At 46.1% G+C, this 16,702-nt stretch overlaps 1 protein-coding gene across 1 annotated transcript in view; it reads right to left on the bottom strand.

The window, feature by feature from the left end:
* The window catches only part of CDH17 (cadherin 17), a 129,222-nt gene that overhangs the window by 13,308 nt on the left and 99,212 nt on the right, over positions 1–16,702 (bottom strand). Inside the window, exons 12-14 of the mRNA XM_068237661.1 lie at positions 7,281–7,525; positions 5,568–5,698; positions 1,514–1,753 (exon numbers count right to left, since the gene is read on the bottom strand). Of these exons, the coding sequence (XP_068093762.1) occupies positions 1,514–1,753; positions 5,568–5,698; positions 7,281–7,525 (616 nt within the window). The remainder of the gene's footprint in view (positions 1–1,513; positions 1,754–5,567; positions 5,699–7,280; positions 7,526–16,702) is intronic.

The raw sequence follows: 16,702 nt of genomic DNA on the forward strand, positions 1-16,702 counted from the left end.
CAACCCAAATAACTATGTAACTATGTAACTCTCTGCCCCCCCATCACCGCGCTACAGCCCCCCAAGATTAGCAACAATATTTGTTGCTATCTCAGAGGTAAACATTGAGGAGCGCAATTCCCTGTTTAAAATGTCCACCAGGGGCGTTCCTACAGGGTTTACAGAGCTGCCATTCAGCAGCTCTCTCCTTGGCTGCACCCCCTGCAGCTCCCCCGCCTCCCTGCACGCTGTGAGAGACATGCAGTCTCTCAGTGCAGCGTCATGACCTATAGGTCACACAAGGGAAAGTGGGCAATTGCGGCCCACATGAGCGGCAGGGAGCAAAATCATAACTTTAAACCTTTAAATAATGCCATCAACTCTAGTTCAGCCACCCATTTTAATGCATCCTGTTACCACGGGGAGTTTGTAAATAGGTGGGAATCAAAACTTTGCTAGGAGACCTCATGGCTTATAGTTATGTCCCTGACAGCATGGCAGTAATTTCCAGCATTCATTTGTCTCAACATGGTCAGCATTTTATAGTTCAATATCAATAGTTACATGATAAATCATTGGTGCGGTGCCAAATAGTCGTGGGGGGCTCCCCTCTCCTTGTGTTGTGGATGCACAGTGGAGTGCGACTGAAGGCAACTGAGGAACTCACCAGAGCTCACTGTGAGACAACAGAGCAGTTCAGGAGGACGGCAAGATAACCCACAGCCTACAGGAGAGGCTGGAGAAAGCCCCAGGTAAGTATAAATGCTGAGCTTTACTCTGTCTCAGGTTTTGTTGTATTGGGAAAGAGTTGGTGGAGAACAGTATGTGAACACCTAAACAAGGTATTGTAAGACATTTCCATTGAGCAAAAATAAAAAAGTGCTCAGGTATCCGATACCCAAATAACACTTATTTGGAGCTCTGTTAGAAGTAGCAACCTACTAAACCTTTATAAGTGTGGCACTCAGTGGCGTAGCTAAGAAGCTGTGGGCCCCGGTTCAAGTTTAGCATTGGGGCCCCCCAAGCACTCTATACATAACAATTGATACGGCGCACCAAAACCAATCAAGAACAACCACAGTGCCGGAGGTGCAAGAAGGGGATGGGAAACTGTGTATTAATGATCACTACCATTCAAATCAACTATAGAAGTGAATATTATCAGCACAGGACTAATAAAGAGCTAATACTCTGTTTGAGGGGTAGGCCACTCGGGGTCCCTCTAGCCCAAGGGCCCCGATGCGGTGGCTACCTCTGCACCCCCAATGCTACGCCACTGGTGGCACTGAATATGGCAATGAACTCAGGAAGCAGTTATGCTTCAAAGTCCAGACCAGCACCATCACTGACTGTATTTCAAATACTCCATATCCTGTTCAATAAAAACAGAAGTGGAGCATCAGTCGTATTAAACAAGCTTCAAATGAGCTCTGAAATATATGGCAGTTTGATACTTGTAACTATTATGTTTCACAGTTTTGTTTCATTAAAAGACGTCCTAATTGAAATGTGTAGTTAACAGCAGAACACTTACGATTAACATATTGGATGTCCCAGTCACTTGACATGCTCTGATTGGCCAGGTCAAATTTCAGTGACAACCCAAAAGGCGCGTAGTCGTCATCCGTTCCCTCAAACACGAATGACTCTGCTTTGGTTAATGGATAGCAATAGGCAAAATCACCGTAATAGTCCTTGAGTAAGCGAGGAGCATTATCGTTGACGTCATCCAGATACAGGTGGAAGTATACAGAGGAGCTCATCTGTGGATTATCTGTTAAAATAACACAAAGTTACCAAGAATACTGTAATCTGAAGGAAGAAAAATTCTCATTCTTCCAAGGTAGTACTATATGAGAACGGCAAGGAGTACCTAAGAAGTTACTATCAATTACAAGGACAGTTCTTCAATTTAACACTTGATTCCCTTGTTTATATATACTGTACATGTCTTGGATTCCATCTACCATGGTTAAAACTGACTCTGAGCTACTGATTGCAATAAGAAATGGAAGGAGACTCCAATTTTTTTTCTTCATCGGGGGTTTAGTAGAACTCCATCAAACATCAAGCAAGATGGAAGGCGGAGGCCAGTGGCGTAACTACAAATTATGGGCCATCCTGCAAACCTTTAATGTGGCCCCCCAATGTTCACATCCTTTCACTTGGTGGCCTTCACAGCCTGGGGGGGGGAGGGGGATATCTTTGCACCTGATTGGCTGACAGGCACCTGCTGACCAGATAAAGGTAGGAAATTGCTAGAGATGGGAGTGAGCAATTGTGTATGTTCCAGTCAGCATTCAGTATAGAGACAGTGGGGGTGAATTCCCTGGTGGTGAGAGAGTTCCCTCTAGGTATCGCATGGTGGTTTGGGGGCCCTGGCCAGCGAGAGAGTCCGGGGCCCCCAGTTGTCGTGTGAACCAGTGTTTGGGGGGGCCATCTTGCAAGGGCTATAACACAAGTGTGGACTTCATAACCTTCATACCCATAACGAGTGTAGCCACAAAAACAGCCAGTGTGAAGGATGGACCCCTTTATAGGAGGCAGTAAAGCAGTAGTTGGGGCCCCCTTACAGCTCTGGTTCCCCTGCGGGCACAGGGGCTTCTTCCCTCTAGCTACGCCCCTGGTGGAGGCTGTGGATATTAATACCCTTTTGAACTTTGAGGCACATAGGCTGCTGCATTTCTCTTTGGGTTATTTTTGGTGCAGCATGTGAAGATAATCAGGGGAATCGGTGGAGGTCAAAGCCAACTTAGGCCTGCTGTGCAGAATGAAGGAAGTAGGCCCTATATTGTGCAAATAACAGTACAACAGTGACTGTAGCCACTAGGGATGGTGAATGAGATGCAAATAATTTTGAATTGATGCAGGATTATGCAAACTTTGCATGCAATATATGCAGCTTGAAAATGGATCAATTGAATTTAACCTCAGCAGGGTTTTGATTTCACACATGCTCCTAACCAAAGATAAAGAATTGTGGAAATTTAAGCCAAACCTCCCTCCATCCTAAAAAAAGCAAAATATACCCAGCGAGCAGCTATTACCAATAACAGGTAGATGTCAATGACCAGTAGATCTAATCAAGGGCATGCATATAATACCGCAAGTGTGCATCACTTCCTGCTTGGCCCAATGCCAGATGGGGAATACCGCGTATTAACACGGTATTCCCCACAGGCCTGTTTCTGGCGATGCAGTGCGGCGGAAGCGACGCACCGCATCGCAGCCGTCAGTTTACAGTGTGAAACCGGCCTCAGGGCAGTTGGTTAATACATAGCCGCATCGCACCGCGGGTGTCCTGATCCCAATGCATGGCAATGGAACAGTTTCCATTCCATGCATTGTTTGGGGAGCGGTGCGGAGCGATACGTGATTCTGCAGCATGCTGCAGATTCTCGCACAACCGCATCCGCACGCTGTCCCCTCCATACACTTCTGCACTTCCTGATGCGGATGTGACGTAGCCAGCAGCGGAAGTGATGCTTTGTAGCCGCACTCGCATCACTCCGCAAATGGAAAAGGGCCCTAACAGGCATATCCAGTATTAGGACAAAAGTTCAGGACAGGTGGCTAACAGGCGTATCCGGTTTCCAGGCAAGGTTTAGGGCAGGCAGCTAAAAGGCATATCCGGTATCCAGGAAAGGTTCAGGACAGGCGGAAAACTGTTTTTAGATTGTAGTGTTTGTCAAGAAGTGATGTGTTGAATGCAGTATCCTGCAGGTAGTGATGGATAGATTGTAGTGCCCGGCAGGTAGTAATGGGTAGGTTTTGTTATGTTCAGGGGACCATTGATTGTTACCCATGTGTGGTCTAAGTGACCACGGGTTTTCACTAGAGCACCCTGCAAGGGATGATGGTCTTTGCTGCCTAGTGCATACCAGTGGTAGTAGACTTTAGTAAGAGAAAGGAGAAGTAAGTACCTAATGAGGCAAGGCAGGCAACTAATAGGCATATCCGGTATCCAGGCAAAGGTTCAGTGCAGGTGGTTAACAGGCATATCCATTATCCAGGCAAACGTTCAGTGCAGGTGGCTAACAGGCGTATTCTTTATCCAGGCAAAGGTTCAGTGTAGGTGGCTAACAGGTGTATTGTTTATCCAGGCAAAGGTTCAGGGCAGGCAGCTAAAAGGCATGACCGGTATCCAGACAAATATTTAAGGCAGGCGGCTACCAGCCTAATGCAGTATCCAGTAGTTGTGTATTTGGGAGAGCACAACCATAGAAAAAATCCCTGTAGGTGCACCACAAGCAACACAGCAAACACTAAATAATAATCAGGCATATACTGAAAACACAGGAAACCAAACAATCTTTTGCAAAAATACTTTTTCTTTTAATTTTCAAAAAGTGCAGAATTTTATATTCAAAAACTTTAATCACGTTGTAAAGTGCATATAATTGGTCGACAAAGGCAACAACATCGATTTGTTTCGGGTCGATGACCCTTCTTCAGGCCTTTATACATACAGTGAGCATCTGCACAATTGAATTACACAGTAGAGTCTCATCTAGACAAAATATAAAGCCAGGGTAGACCACCACATGAAGTTTCAAGTAAAGCCGCATGGGAGCAGGACATCCGAACCGGGTGGTATCCAGGCAAAGGTTCAGGGTGGGTGGCTAACAGGTGTATCTGGTAGCCAGGCAAAGGTTCAAGTCAGGCAGCTAAAAGTTATATCCAGTGTCCGGGCAAGGTTTAAGACAGGGGGCAAACTGTTTTTAGATTGTAGTGTCTGGCCGGTAGTGATGGGTAGAATGCAGTATCCTGTAGGTAGTGATGGCTAGATTGTAGCGTCCTGCAGGTAGTGATGGCTAGATTGTAGTTTCACCAGGTAGTTACACCAGATGGGATAGTGTGACAATCAGAGAGTATCGAGAAAACAAGAAAGCCCAATATACCGAGAGCCCAATATAGTGCAGTATGTACTGGATTGATGTGGGTGATGAGAGGCAAGCATGTAAAGTTATACTCACAAACATGGGTTACCACTAAGGCAACCACTGTAAATGCAGGTGGGGAGATTAGACCTGTCCCCACTCCGAATTAAACACAGAGGCGCTAGGTTGAGACATAGACACTTGTTGCTGTATGCGCCATCCCCTATTGCCTGATGAAGCGGGGCCACACCTGTGAAACACGTTGCCTTGACCCTTTGGAGTGTATATATAAATAAATTTGCTTGTTGATATAATATCAACCTGTTTTTGTATCTGCTTGGAGGAGGTAAGTCCATCACTGCCTCCCCCGTTTTTTATTTAAAGTTTTAACTATACCTTTATCCTTTTGGTGCTTCTGTTCATTTCCACAATAATCAGAGAGTATGTTGCTCCCTGGAGTCTTCCATGTATGCAGTCTGGATCAATTAAATGTACTTCCCGATGATTTTTATTGGACCAGTTCGAAGCAGCATGCACTTTGAATGAGATTTGTATGCAAGCCGGAGTTACTTGCATCTCATAGACTATTGTCTAATAACTACAGCCAGTGGAAGGCAACCTCTACAAGGGCTACGTAAATATTGATCAGTGGACTGCTGGTAGTGAAACTAATGGAAAACATATTTGTACATGAACACTGATTCTTACTTTTTTCTGCAGCAACCACTATCACTGGGTAGTGGCTTTGTGTTTCTCGATCCATTTTCTTATTGCTGTAGATATCTCCAGTGTTTTCATCAATTCGGAGCCAATTTCTTGTATTTTCCCTCAGTGAAAACCTAAAAAAGAAATATACATTTTGATGGTCAGTTGTCCGTGCGTCTTTCGTAGTGTTGGTAGTTTGTAGAGGCAAGAGTATATTCTACAGTAGGAATGCCTATAGGGGGAGCCGCACAGGGAGGTTCAGGTTCCCCTTAACTTTTTAACCTCCCTCCTTCCAGAGCAGTTGATTTTCTGGTCACTCTAGTTATGAGTGGGGAGAGTCTTGGTGGCCACCCTTGTTATGAGTGTGTGTGTGTGTGTGTGTGTGTGTGGGGGGGGGGTTCATGGTGGCCACCCTTGTTATGAGTGTGTGTGTGTGTGGGGGGGGGGGGGGGGGTTCATGATGGCCACTCTTGTTTGATGCCTTGCAAATGGGCCTCCCTGTAATGGGCGTCACCATGAAGGAAAGGGGTGTGAATGTTGGAGGAGTCATCAAGGTATTGCAGAGGGGGGGTGTAGGATTGGTAGTTATGCCCATTAGTGGCATAAAAATTTTCGGCAGATCGCCGCACACTGACTTAGTAAATGTAATTAAATCTGCCCCCCCTCCCCCCCTGCAGCCTCCGTAGAAGCGCATAGCGCGAATCGCCTGTAAGGCTCTTCATCCTCTGCACCCACCTCACCCCATCCACGTCCTCTTCGGCTGTGTGCCACTTTTTTACATATGTACGTTTTTACTGTGCACACCATGTTGAATCTATGAATAAAGTGATTGACAGCAGTGTCGGCGCTTTCTCCTCCTTCCTGCATAAAAATATTCCCCAAGACCCTGTGACTGCAGCAACGGTGGGGGATGCCTGCTCCTCTCCCCCTTCTGTAGAGTACCGCAGAGAAGCAGTGTAATATCTACCTGCTCCAGCGCTGCATCAGATCTTCATTGTTCTTTCTGGCAGCTGCATACACTGGCAGCTGCATTGCATACACTATACTACTAACCTACAGCTCCTGATCACGTGACATGTGATGGCATTGGGAACCAGAGGCTGGCAGCATATAGTGTGCAGCTGCCAGGAAGAACAGGGGAGACCCCATGCACACTGGAGCAGGTGAAATATTACACTGCTCGGCTGCACTACTCTGCATAGTTGGTGGGGCGGGGGGCGGAGGGGCCTGTGTGCTAGTATGTAGGTGTGTTAGTATGTTTGGAGGACAGATAGGAAATTTTACTCATGTGCACGATATACACCACTACTGTGACCTTAAATTGTCCTCTTCATTGGAACGATCATCAGTCTCCTCATAGGATGGCAAAAATGTGAAAGGACAATTATGTGTGAGGTTCAACAATCAACACAGCAGTGCCCATTTGGGTTTTAAATTCAATATCCATCTCTTTCTTAATGGAATTAGCAGTCGACTATAAGAATTCCATGAAGACTTGCTCTGTGGAGCTGCTTCTAAAGTTGTCATCTCAGGCATCTGCCTGGTTTGCCTATGCCTAAAAACGGCCCTGACAGATAGGCACCGCAAGCATTACCATGCGCCACACTCACACCCCTTTCTGAGGTGGATGCTAAAGCAGGGCAGTACTTTTACAGACTTGAGGAACAATGGTCGTCTACGTGAAAAATCATCCACTTTTATCTAGAAGTGACTTACTTTAAATCATCTCCTTCAGGATCAGAAGCGTTTATAGTAATTAACTTGGTTCCTATGGCAGCATTTTCAAGAACGGATGCTTGGTATATGGCACTTGAAAAGACCGGACTTTCGTCTACATCGCTGACATATATTGTTAGATGTGTCGTGGAGCTCTCGTTATATGCGATTCCCGTCACCAGAGGTTCTGGGTTTCTGGCTTTTATCACAAGCTGAAGAACTGGATGGGATTCATAATCAAGTTGCTGTGAAAGAGAAGAAAAGACTTAGGAGCCATTCACTGTCGTTCTCTGCGAAAAAAAAGCATGTGATTTTCCATACGCACAATTTCACAGCGGCGTAGCTAAGAAGACGTGGACCTCAGTGCAAGTTTAGCATTGGGACCCCCCAAGCATGCTATAGATAACAATTAATACAACCAGGGCCGGTTCTCTCATAAGGCAAGGTCAAACATTTGCATCAGGCGGCAGAGAATACAGGGGCAGCATTTTTGTACTGTGTTTACACTAACAGCATGCAGTCAGATTAGGAAGAGAACCAGACTCACAGACTCACAGCCAGCCAGTGTACTATTGTGTTGAGCTGCAGCATGTTATGTGAGAACATTCTTTAAAGAGAATCTGTATTCACAAAATGAAGTATAAACAAACATCCCTGCCTGTTTGGGGTCATCTCCTAGCCCCCTCTGTATTATTTTTGCTGCTCTCCGCTGCAATAAAGAGGGTAAAAAAACTGTTTTGTAAACTGTTTTGTAAACAGAAAAGATGGCCACCAAAACAGGAAGTACATCAGCAGAACAGAGAATTCAGTGGGTTACACATTGAATTCAGTCTCCAGAGGTTATGTGCAAGTTTTGGAAGAGCTCTGTGTCAATGAAGCATGACAAGCTGTGTCTTGGCTCTGCACTCGTGTCAGCCTGCCAGGCAGCTTCCTCATCAGCCAGCTATTCTTTGTTCAGTTTATCAGTCTGTGTTTATCAGCCTCACAGATGGCAGATAAGCTGACAGTGAGAGCAGGGACATTGCCTGTGAGGAATAATCATCACAGGAGCACTGGAGGGGCTTGGAAGGAGTTAACTTGTTCACATTACTGAAGAGTTGGCAGCCTTCCAGACACAGCCGACAAGTCCGACAGGGGAAAGATAAGTTGATTTATTACAAAGACCGTGCAAGTAGAAAGTGCTGCAGTAAGCCAGAGCACAATGGAACAGCCTTAGGAACTTGTAGAATATGAGAAATACTGCTAAAATTTTTGTTACGGAGTCTCTTTAAAGCAGCGTAAATTGTCGGGTGGTGTGCGATCATTCCAAATCGGGTGGGTATAGGGGTCGCATCCTCACAAGTTTGCCTCAGGCAGCAAAAAGTCTAGAACCGGCCCTGGATACAACACACCAAAACCAATCAAGAAATGATCACTATTATTCAAATCAACTATAGAAGTGAATCAATAAATAGCTAATACTGTGTTTGAGGGGTGGGCCCCTCGGGGCACCAATGCAGTAGTTACCTCTGTAACCCCTATTGCTACGCCACTGCTGTTTCATGATTGTCAAGGAGATAAAGTGCAGTGTATGGGAAAACAATGCCTGTCCATTTTGCCCAAATGCTTCTGAACTCCTGTGCAGACCCGCACCAGCCCATTTTAACCCCTTGCATTTCACAAAGGGCGTCAGCCCGAAATGTGCTGCCTTGTTATTCTGTGTGACCGCAGATAAAATGAAATAATTTCTGGAGAACATTTTCGCACTCCGTGGGATTGATTCACAAAGCCGTGCTGTTAGCACGCTGTGATAAAATAAACATGCGCGCAAAGTTACGCGCGCAACGCTATTAAACCCTATGCAACGTTTCGCGCACACCGGACATTGCGCACGCAAAACTTTGCGCACAAAACTTTGTGCGCGAGTTTTTCCCTCAAAGCGGTGCTAACCTACTTAGTGCAATGCTTAGCACGCCCAAAAGTCTTTAGGCGTGCTAACTCGGTTAGCACCGCTTTGTGAATCAAGCCCCAAGTGTTGAGTCTAAACTGGATTTGTTGTATGCATCACAGTGTTCGGGAAGCTTGATGGACCTCTACCCAGTGGTTTGGACTCCCTAAGAAACTTAGACCTCTCTCACCTCTCCACCGCATAGTCCCACTCTCTGCTTCTCCCTGGCAGCTGTTCACTTCCACGTCCCTGGGTGCATGCAAGATGTTATTCAGGGGACAGACACTAGGGGTAGTGTTGGGCGAACAGTGTTCGCCACTGTTCGGGTTCTGCAGAACATCACCCTGTTCGGGTGATGTTCGAGTTCGGCCGAACACATGATGGTGTTCGGCCAAACTGTTCGGCCATATGGCCGAACTAAGAGCGCATGGCCGAACGTTACCCGAACGTTCGGCTAGCGCTGTGATTGGCCGAACGGGTCACGTGTAGTGTTGGGCGAACATCTAGATGTTCGGGTTCGGGCCGAACATGGCCACGATGTTCGGGTGTTCGAGCCGAACTCCGAACATAATGGAAGTCAATGGGGACCCGAACTTTCGTGCTTTGTAAAGCCTCCTTATATATATTACATTCTTTGCACAGGTAACATGCTTTTTGTCGGCATGCAGTCATAAATGTAATACATATAAGAGGTTCCAGGAAAAGGGACCGGTAACGCTAACCCAGCAGCAGCACACGTGATGGAACAGGAGGAGGGTGGCGCAGGAGGAGAAGGCCACGCTTTGAGACACAACAACCCAGGCCTTGCATGAGGACAAGAAGCGTGCGGATAGCAATTTGTGTTTTGTCGCCATGCAGTCATAAATGTAATACAGATGAGAGGTTCAATAAACAGGGACCGGAAACGCTAACCCATCACAGATGTTCATTGTTCATGTTACTTGGTTGGGGTCCAGGAGTGTTGCGTAGTCGTTTCCAATCCAGGATTGATTCATTTTAATTTGAGTCAGACGGTCTGCATTTTCTGTGGAGAGGCGGATACGCCGATCTGTGACGATGCCTCCGGCAGCATTTAAACAGCGTTCCGACATAACGCTGGCTGCCGGGCAAGCCAGCACCTCTATTGCGTACATTGCCAGTTTGTGCCAGGTGTCTAGCTTTGATACCCAATAGTTGAAGGGTGCGGATGGATTGTTCAACACAGCTATGCCATCTGACATGTAGTCCTTGACCATCTTCTCCAGGCGATCGTTGTTGGAGGTGGATCTGCACGCTTGCTGTTCTGTGTGCTGCTGCAGGGGTGTCCGAAAATTTTCCACTCCAAGGACACTGCCGATACCATTCCCTTTTGGGCACTAGCTGCGGCTTGTGTTGTTTGCTGCCCTCCTGGTCGTCCTGGGTTTGCGGAAGTCAGTCTGTCGGCGAACAACTGGCTAGAGGAGGGGGAGGATGTCAATCTCCTCTTTAAAGTCTCCACAAGGGCCTGCTGGTATTCTTCCATTTTGACCTGTCGGACTCTTTCTTCAAGCAGTTTTGGAACATTGTGTTTGTACCGTGGATCCAGAAGGGTATAAACCCAGTAATTGGTGTTGTCCAGAATGCGCACAATGCGTGGGTCGCGTTCAATGCAGTCCTAGGCCGAAGAGGTCATAGCCTAGGGTCACAAAAACCTGTTTATTTGGGCTATTTCAATGGTAGTGATGGTGACGTACATAAATCTCAGCCATGGCCGTTAGCAACGTCTGAATTTCACGAAATGTCTCATGCAGGTAGAAGACATAATGTTAGACTTGGATTCCAAAGATGGGGTCCCTACATCTCTGCAAACCAGAGTTACAGGGGTCCAAAATTGGTAAAATCCCCCATAGGCTTTCATTGGGCCTACTATTTACAGTTCCAAAATCTCACATCTTTTCAAAGGGCAATTGATCAGCAGTGGCAAATTTTCTAGCATTGTAGGGACCCTTAGAGGGAACATGACTGGTGAGTTTCGGGCCCCTAGGCCGAAGAGGTCATAGCCTAGGGTCACAAAAACCTGTTTATTTGGGTTATTTCAATGGTAGTGATGGTGACGTACATAAATCTCAGCCATGGCCGTTAGCAACGTCTGAATTTCACGAAATGTCTCATGCAGGTAGAAGACATATTGTTAGACTTGGATTCCAAAGAAGGGGTCCCTACATCTCTGTAAACCAGAGTTACAGGGGTCCAAAATTGGTAAAATCCCCCATAGACTTTCATTGCCTCCCTATTTCACTTTCCAAAATCTCACATCTTTTTAAAGGGCAATGGCTCAGCAGTACCAAATTTTCTAGCATTGTAGGGACCCTTAGGGGGAACATGACTGGTGAGTTTCGGGCCCCTAGGCCAAAGAGGTCATAGCCTAGGGTCACAAAAACCTGTTTATTTGGGCTATTTCAATGGTAGTGATGGTGACGTACATAAATCTCAGCCATGGCCGTTAGCAACGTCTGAATTTCACGAAATGTCTCATGCAGGTAGAAGACATATTGTTAGACTTGGATTCCAAAGATGGGGTCCCTACATCTCTGCAAACCAGAGTTACAGGGGTCCAAAATTGGTAAAATCCCCCATAGACTTTCATTGCCTCCCTATTTCACTTTCCAAAATCTCACATCTTTTCAAAGGGCAATGGCTCAGCAGTACCAAATTTTCTAGCATTGTAGGGACCCTTAGGGGGAACATGACTGGTGAGTTTCGGGCCCCTAGGCCAAAGAGGTGATAGCCTAGGGTCACAAAAACCTGTTTATTTGGGCTATTTCAATGGTAGTGATGGTGACGTACATAAATCTCAGCCATGGCCGTTAGCAACGTCTGAATTTCACGAAATGTCTCATGCAGGTAGAAGACATATTGTTAGACTTGGATTCCAAAGATGGGGTCCCTACATCTCTGCAAACCAGAGTTACAGGGGTCCAAAATTGGTAAAATCCCCCATAGACTTTCATTGCCTCCCTATTTCACTTTCCAAAATCTCACATCTTTTCAAAGGGCAATGGCTCAGCAGTACCAAATTTTCTAGCATTGTAGGGACCCTTAGGGGGAACATGACTGGTGAGTTTCGGGCCCCTAGGCCAAAGAGGTCATAGCCTAGGGTCGCAAAAACCTGTTTATTTGGGCTATTTCAATGGTAGTGATGGTGACGTACATAAATCTCAGCTATGGCCGTTAGCAACGTCTGAATTTCACAAAATGTCTAATGCAGGTAGAAGACATATTGTTAGACTTGGATTCCAAAGATGGGGTCCCTACATCTCTGCAAACCAGAGTTACAGGGGTCCAAAATTGGTAAAATCCCCCATAGACTTTCATTGCCTCCCTATTTCACTTTCCAAAATCTCACATCTTTTCAAAGGGCAATGGCTCAGCAGTACTAAATTTTCTAGCATTGTAGGGACCCTTAGGGGGAACATGACTGGTGAGTTTCGGGCCCCTAGGCCAAAGAGGTCATAGCCTAGGGTCACAAAAACCTGTTTATTTGGGCTATTTCAATGGTAGTGATGGTGACGTACATAAATCTCAGCTATGGCCGTTAGCAACGTCTGAATTTCACGAAATGTCTCATGCAGGTAGAAGACATATTGTTAGACTTGGATTCCAAAGATGGGGTCCCTACATCTCTGCAAACCAGAGTTACAGGGGTCCAAAATTGGTAAAATCCCCCATAGACTTTCATTGCCTCCCTATTTCACTTTCCAAAATCTCACATCTTTTCAAAGGGCAATGGCTCAGCAGTACCAAATTTTCTAGCATTGTAGAGACCCTTAGGGGGAACATGACTGGTGAGTTTCGGGCCCCTAGGCCAAAGAGGTCATAGCCTAGGGTCACAAAAACCTGTTTATTTGGGCTATTTCAATGGTAGTGATGGTGACGTACATAAATCTCAGCTATGGCCGTTAGCAACGTCTGAATTTCACGAAATGTCTCATGCAGGTAGAAGACATATTGTTAGACTTGGATTCCAAAGATGGGGTCCCTACATCTCTGCAAACCAGAGTTACAGGGGTCCAAAATTGGTAAAATCCCCCATAGACTTTCATTGCCTCCCTATTTCACTTTCCAAAATCTCACATCTTTTCAAAGGGCAATGGCTCAGCAGTACCAAATTTTCTAGCATTGTAGGGACCCTTAGGGGGAACATGACTGGTGAGTTTCGGGCCCCTAGGCCAAAGAGGTCATAGCCTAGGGTCACAAAAACCTGTTTATTTGGGCTATTTCAATGGTAGTGATGGTGACGTACATAAATCTCAGCTATAGCCGTTAGCAACGTCTGAATTTCACGAAATGTCTCATGCAGGTAGAAGACATATTGTTAGACTTGGATTCCAAAGATGGGGTCCCTACATCTCTGCAAACCAGAGTTACAGGGGTCCAAAATTGGTAAAATCCCCCATAGACTTTCATTGCCTCCCTATTTCACTTTCCAAAATCTCACATCTTTTCAAAGGGCAATGGCTCAGCAGTACCAAATTTTCTAGCATTGTAGGGACCCTTAGGGGGAACATGACTGGTGAGTTTCGGGCCCCTAGGCCAAAGAGGTCATAGCCTAGGGTCACAAAAACCTGTTTATTTGGGCTATTTCAATGGTAGTGATGGTGACGTACATAAATCTCAGCTATGGCCGTTAGCAATGTCTGAATTTCACGAAATGTCTCATGCAGGTAGAAGACATATTGTTAGACTTGGATTCCAAAGATGGGGTCCCTACATCTCTGCAAACCAGAGTTACAGGGGTCCAAAATTGGTAAAAATCCCCCATAGACTTTCATTGCCTCCCTATTTCACTTTCCAAAATCTCACATCTTTTCAAAGGGCAATGGCTCAGCAGTACCAAATTTTCTAGCATTGTAGGGACCCTTAGGGGGAACATGACTGGTGAGTTTCGGGCCCCTAGGCCAAAGAGGTCATAGCCTAGGGTCACAAAAACCTGTTTATTTGGGTATTTCAATGGTAGTGATGGTGACGTACATAAATCTCAGCTATGGCCGTTAGCAACGTCTGAATTTCACGAAATGTCTCATGCAGGTAGAAGACATATTGTTAGACTTGGATTCCAAAGATGGGGTCCCTACATCTCTGCAAACCAGAGTTACAGGGGTCCAAAATTGGTAAAATCCCCCATAGACTTTCATTGCCTCCCTATTTCACTTTCCAAAATCTCACATCTTTTCAAAGGGCAATGGCTCAGCAGTACCAAATTTTCTAGCATTGTAGGGACCCTTAGGGGGATCATGACTGGTGAGTTTTGCCACTGCTGAGCCATTGCCCTTTGAAATGGTGTGAGATTTTGGAACGGTAAATAGTAGGCCCAATGAAAGCCTATGGGGGATTTTACCAATTTTGGACCCCTGTAACTCTGGTTTGCAGAGATGTAGGGACCCCATCTTTGGAATCCAAGTCTAACAATATGTCTTCTACCTGCATGAGACATTTCGTGAAATTCAGACGTTGCTAACGGCCATGGCTGAGATTTATGTACGTCACCATCACTACCATTGAAATAGCCCAAATAAACAGGTTTTTGTGACCCTAGGCTATGACCTCTTCGGCCTAGGACTGCATTGAACGCGACCCACGCATTGTGCGCATTCTGGACAACACCAATTACTGGGTTTATACCCTTCTGGATCCACGGTACAAACACAATGTTCCAAAACTGCTTGAAGAAAGAGTCCGACAGGTCAAAATGGAAGAATACCAGCAGGCCCTTGTGGAGACTTTAAAGAGGAGATTGACATCCTCCCCCTCCTCTAGCCAGTTGTACGCCGACAGACTGACTTCCGCAAACCCAGGACGACCAGGAGGGCAGCAAACAACACAAGCCGCAGCTAGTGCCCAAAAGGGAATGGTATCGGCAGTGTCCTTGGAGTGGGAACATTTTCTGACACCCATGCAGCAGCACACAGAACAGCAAGCGTGCAGATCCACCTCCAACACCGATCGCCTGGAGAAGATGGTCAAGGACTACATGTCAGATGGCATAGCTGTGTTGAACAATCCATCTGCACCCTTCAACTATTGGGTATCGAAGCTAGACACCTGGCACAAACTGGCAATGTACGCAATAGAGGTGCTGGCTTGCCCGGCAGCCAGCGTTATGTCGGAACGCTGTTTTAGTGCTGCCGGAGGCATTGTCACAGATCGGCGTATCCGCCTCTCCACAGAAAATGCAGACCGTCTGACTCAAATTAAAATGAATCAATCCTGGATTGGAAACGACTACGCAACACTCCCGGACCCCAACCAAGTAACATGAACAATGAACATCTGTGATGGGTTAGCGTTTCCGGTCCCTGTTTATTGAACCTCTCATCTGTATTAAATTTATGACTGCATGGTGACAAAACACAAATTGCTATCCGCACGCTTCTTGTCCTCATGCAAGGCCTGGGTTGTTGTGTCTCAAAGCGTGGCCTTCTCCTCCTGCGCCACCCTCCTCCTGTTCCATCACGTGTGCTGCTGCTGGGTTAGCGTTATCGGTCCCTTTTCCTGGAACCTCTTATATGTATTACATTTATGACTGCATGCCGACAAAAAGCATGTTACCTGTGCAAAGAAAACAGACATTTCCCGCTTTACAAAGCACGAAAGTTCGGGTCCCCATTGACTTCCATTATGTTCGGAGTTCGGGTTGAACACCCGAACATCGCGGCGATGTTCGGCGAACGTTCGCGAACCCGAACATCTAGGTGTTCGCCCAACACTAACTAGGGGCACTGGGACCACAAGAGGCTCCTAGTTTATATCCCCTGTATTATGTCACACAAACGCCTGAGGGCATGCAAGTGAAGAAGACGCTGGGGAGAAGCAGTGATCACGCCGCGCAGCGGTCATGGGAGAGTACCTTCGTCAGTTGCTGAATTGAACGCTGCTAATGACGCACTCCTGATCCACCGCCGATCGACCAAAATTTTCCTGCCTGGACCAATCAATAAAATCAAGCGATTTTGGCTGGAAATCATTCGATTGATTGATCAGGCACGCTTTAGAACATGTTAATGCATTCGCAAGCATACCCTGTGTGTAAAAAAGTTTACTTTCACTGCAGAGAGCAGAACAGGCTTGCTTATTTCAGGCTAATCGGCAAATGTAATCATTACCGGACAGCCGTTGTCTGTGTCTTGATTCAGCTTCCTCCTCCCTCCTTCTGCTGAATAGACACATCGCCCTGGCAACAGCTGAGTCACTTCAGAGTGAAGACACAGGCAGAGAGTGTATATCCCACTTTAAATGTGAGTAAGCCTGATGATTAATATGGACTGTCACATCTAATGTGATTCTGCATGTGGGTAAATCGTGTGGGATCCATTACCTGAAGGAAATCTTTAGGTTCCACCATGAGGAGATGGACTGGTCTGTCGATAACAGGTAAGAACCATCCGATTAAAAACACTTACTTTAAGTGACAGCTACATAGAAATAAATTAATTTACTGTGCATTTTAAATTTTACAGTTTTCATCATAGTCCCCCTT

The sequence above is a fragment of the Hyperolius riggenbachi genome, chromosome 5 (genome assembly GCF_040937935.1).
Source record: "Hyperolius riggenbachi isolate aHypRig1 chromosome 5, aHypRig1.pri, whole genome shotgun sequence".
In the NCBI taxonomy this organism is placed as follows: Eukaryota; Metazoa; Chordata; class Amphibia; order Anura; family Hyperoliidae; genus Hyperolius; species Hyperolius riggenbachi.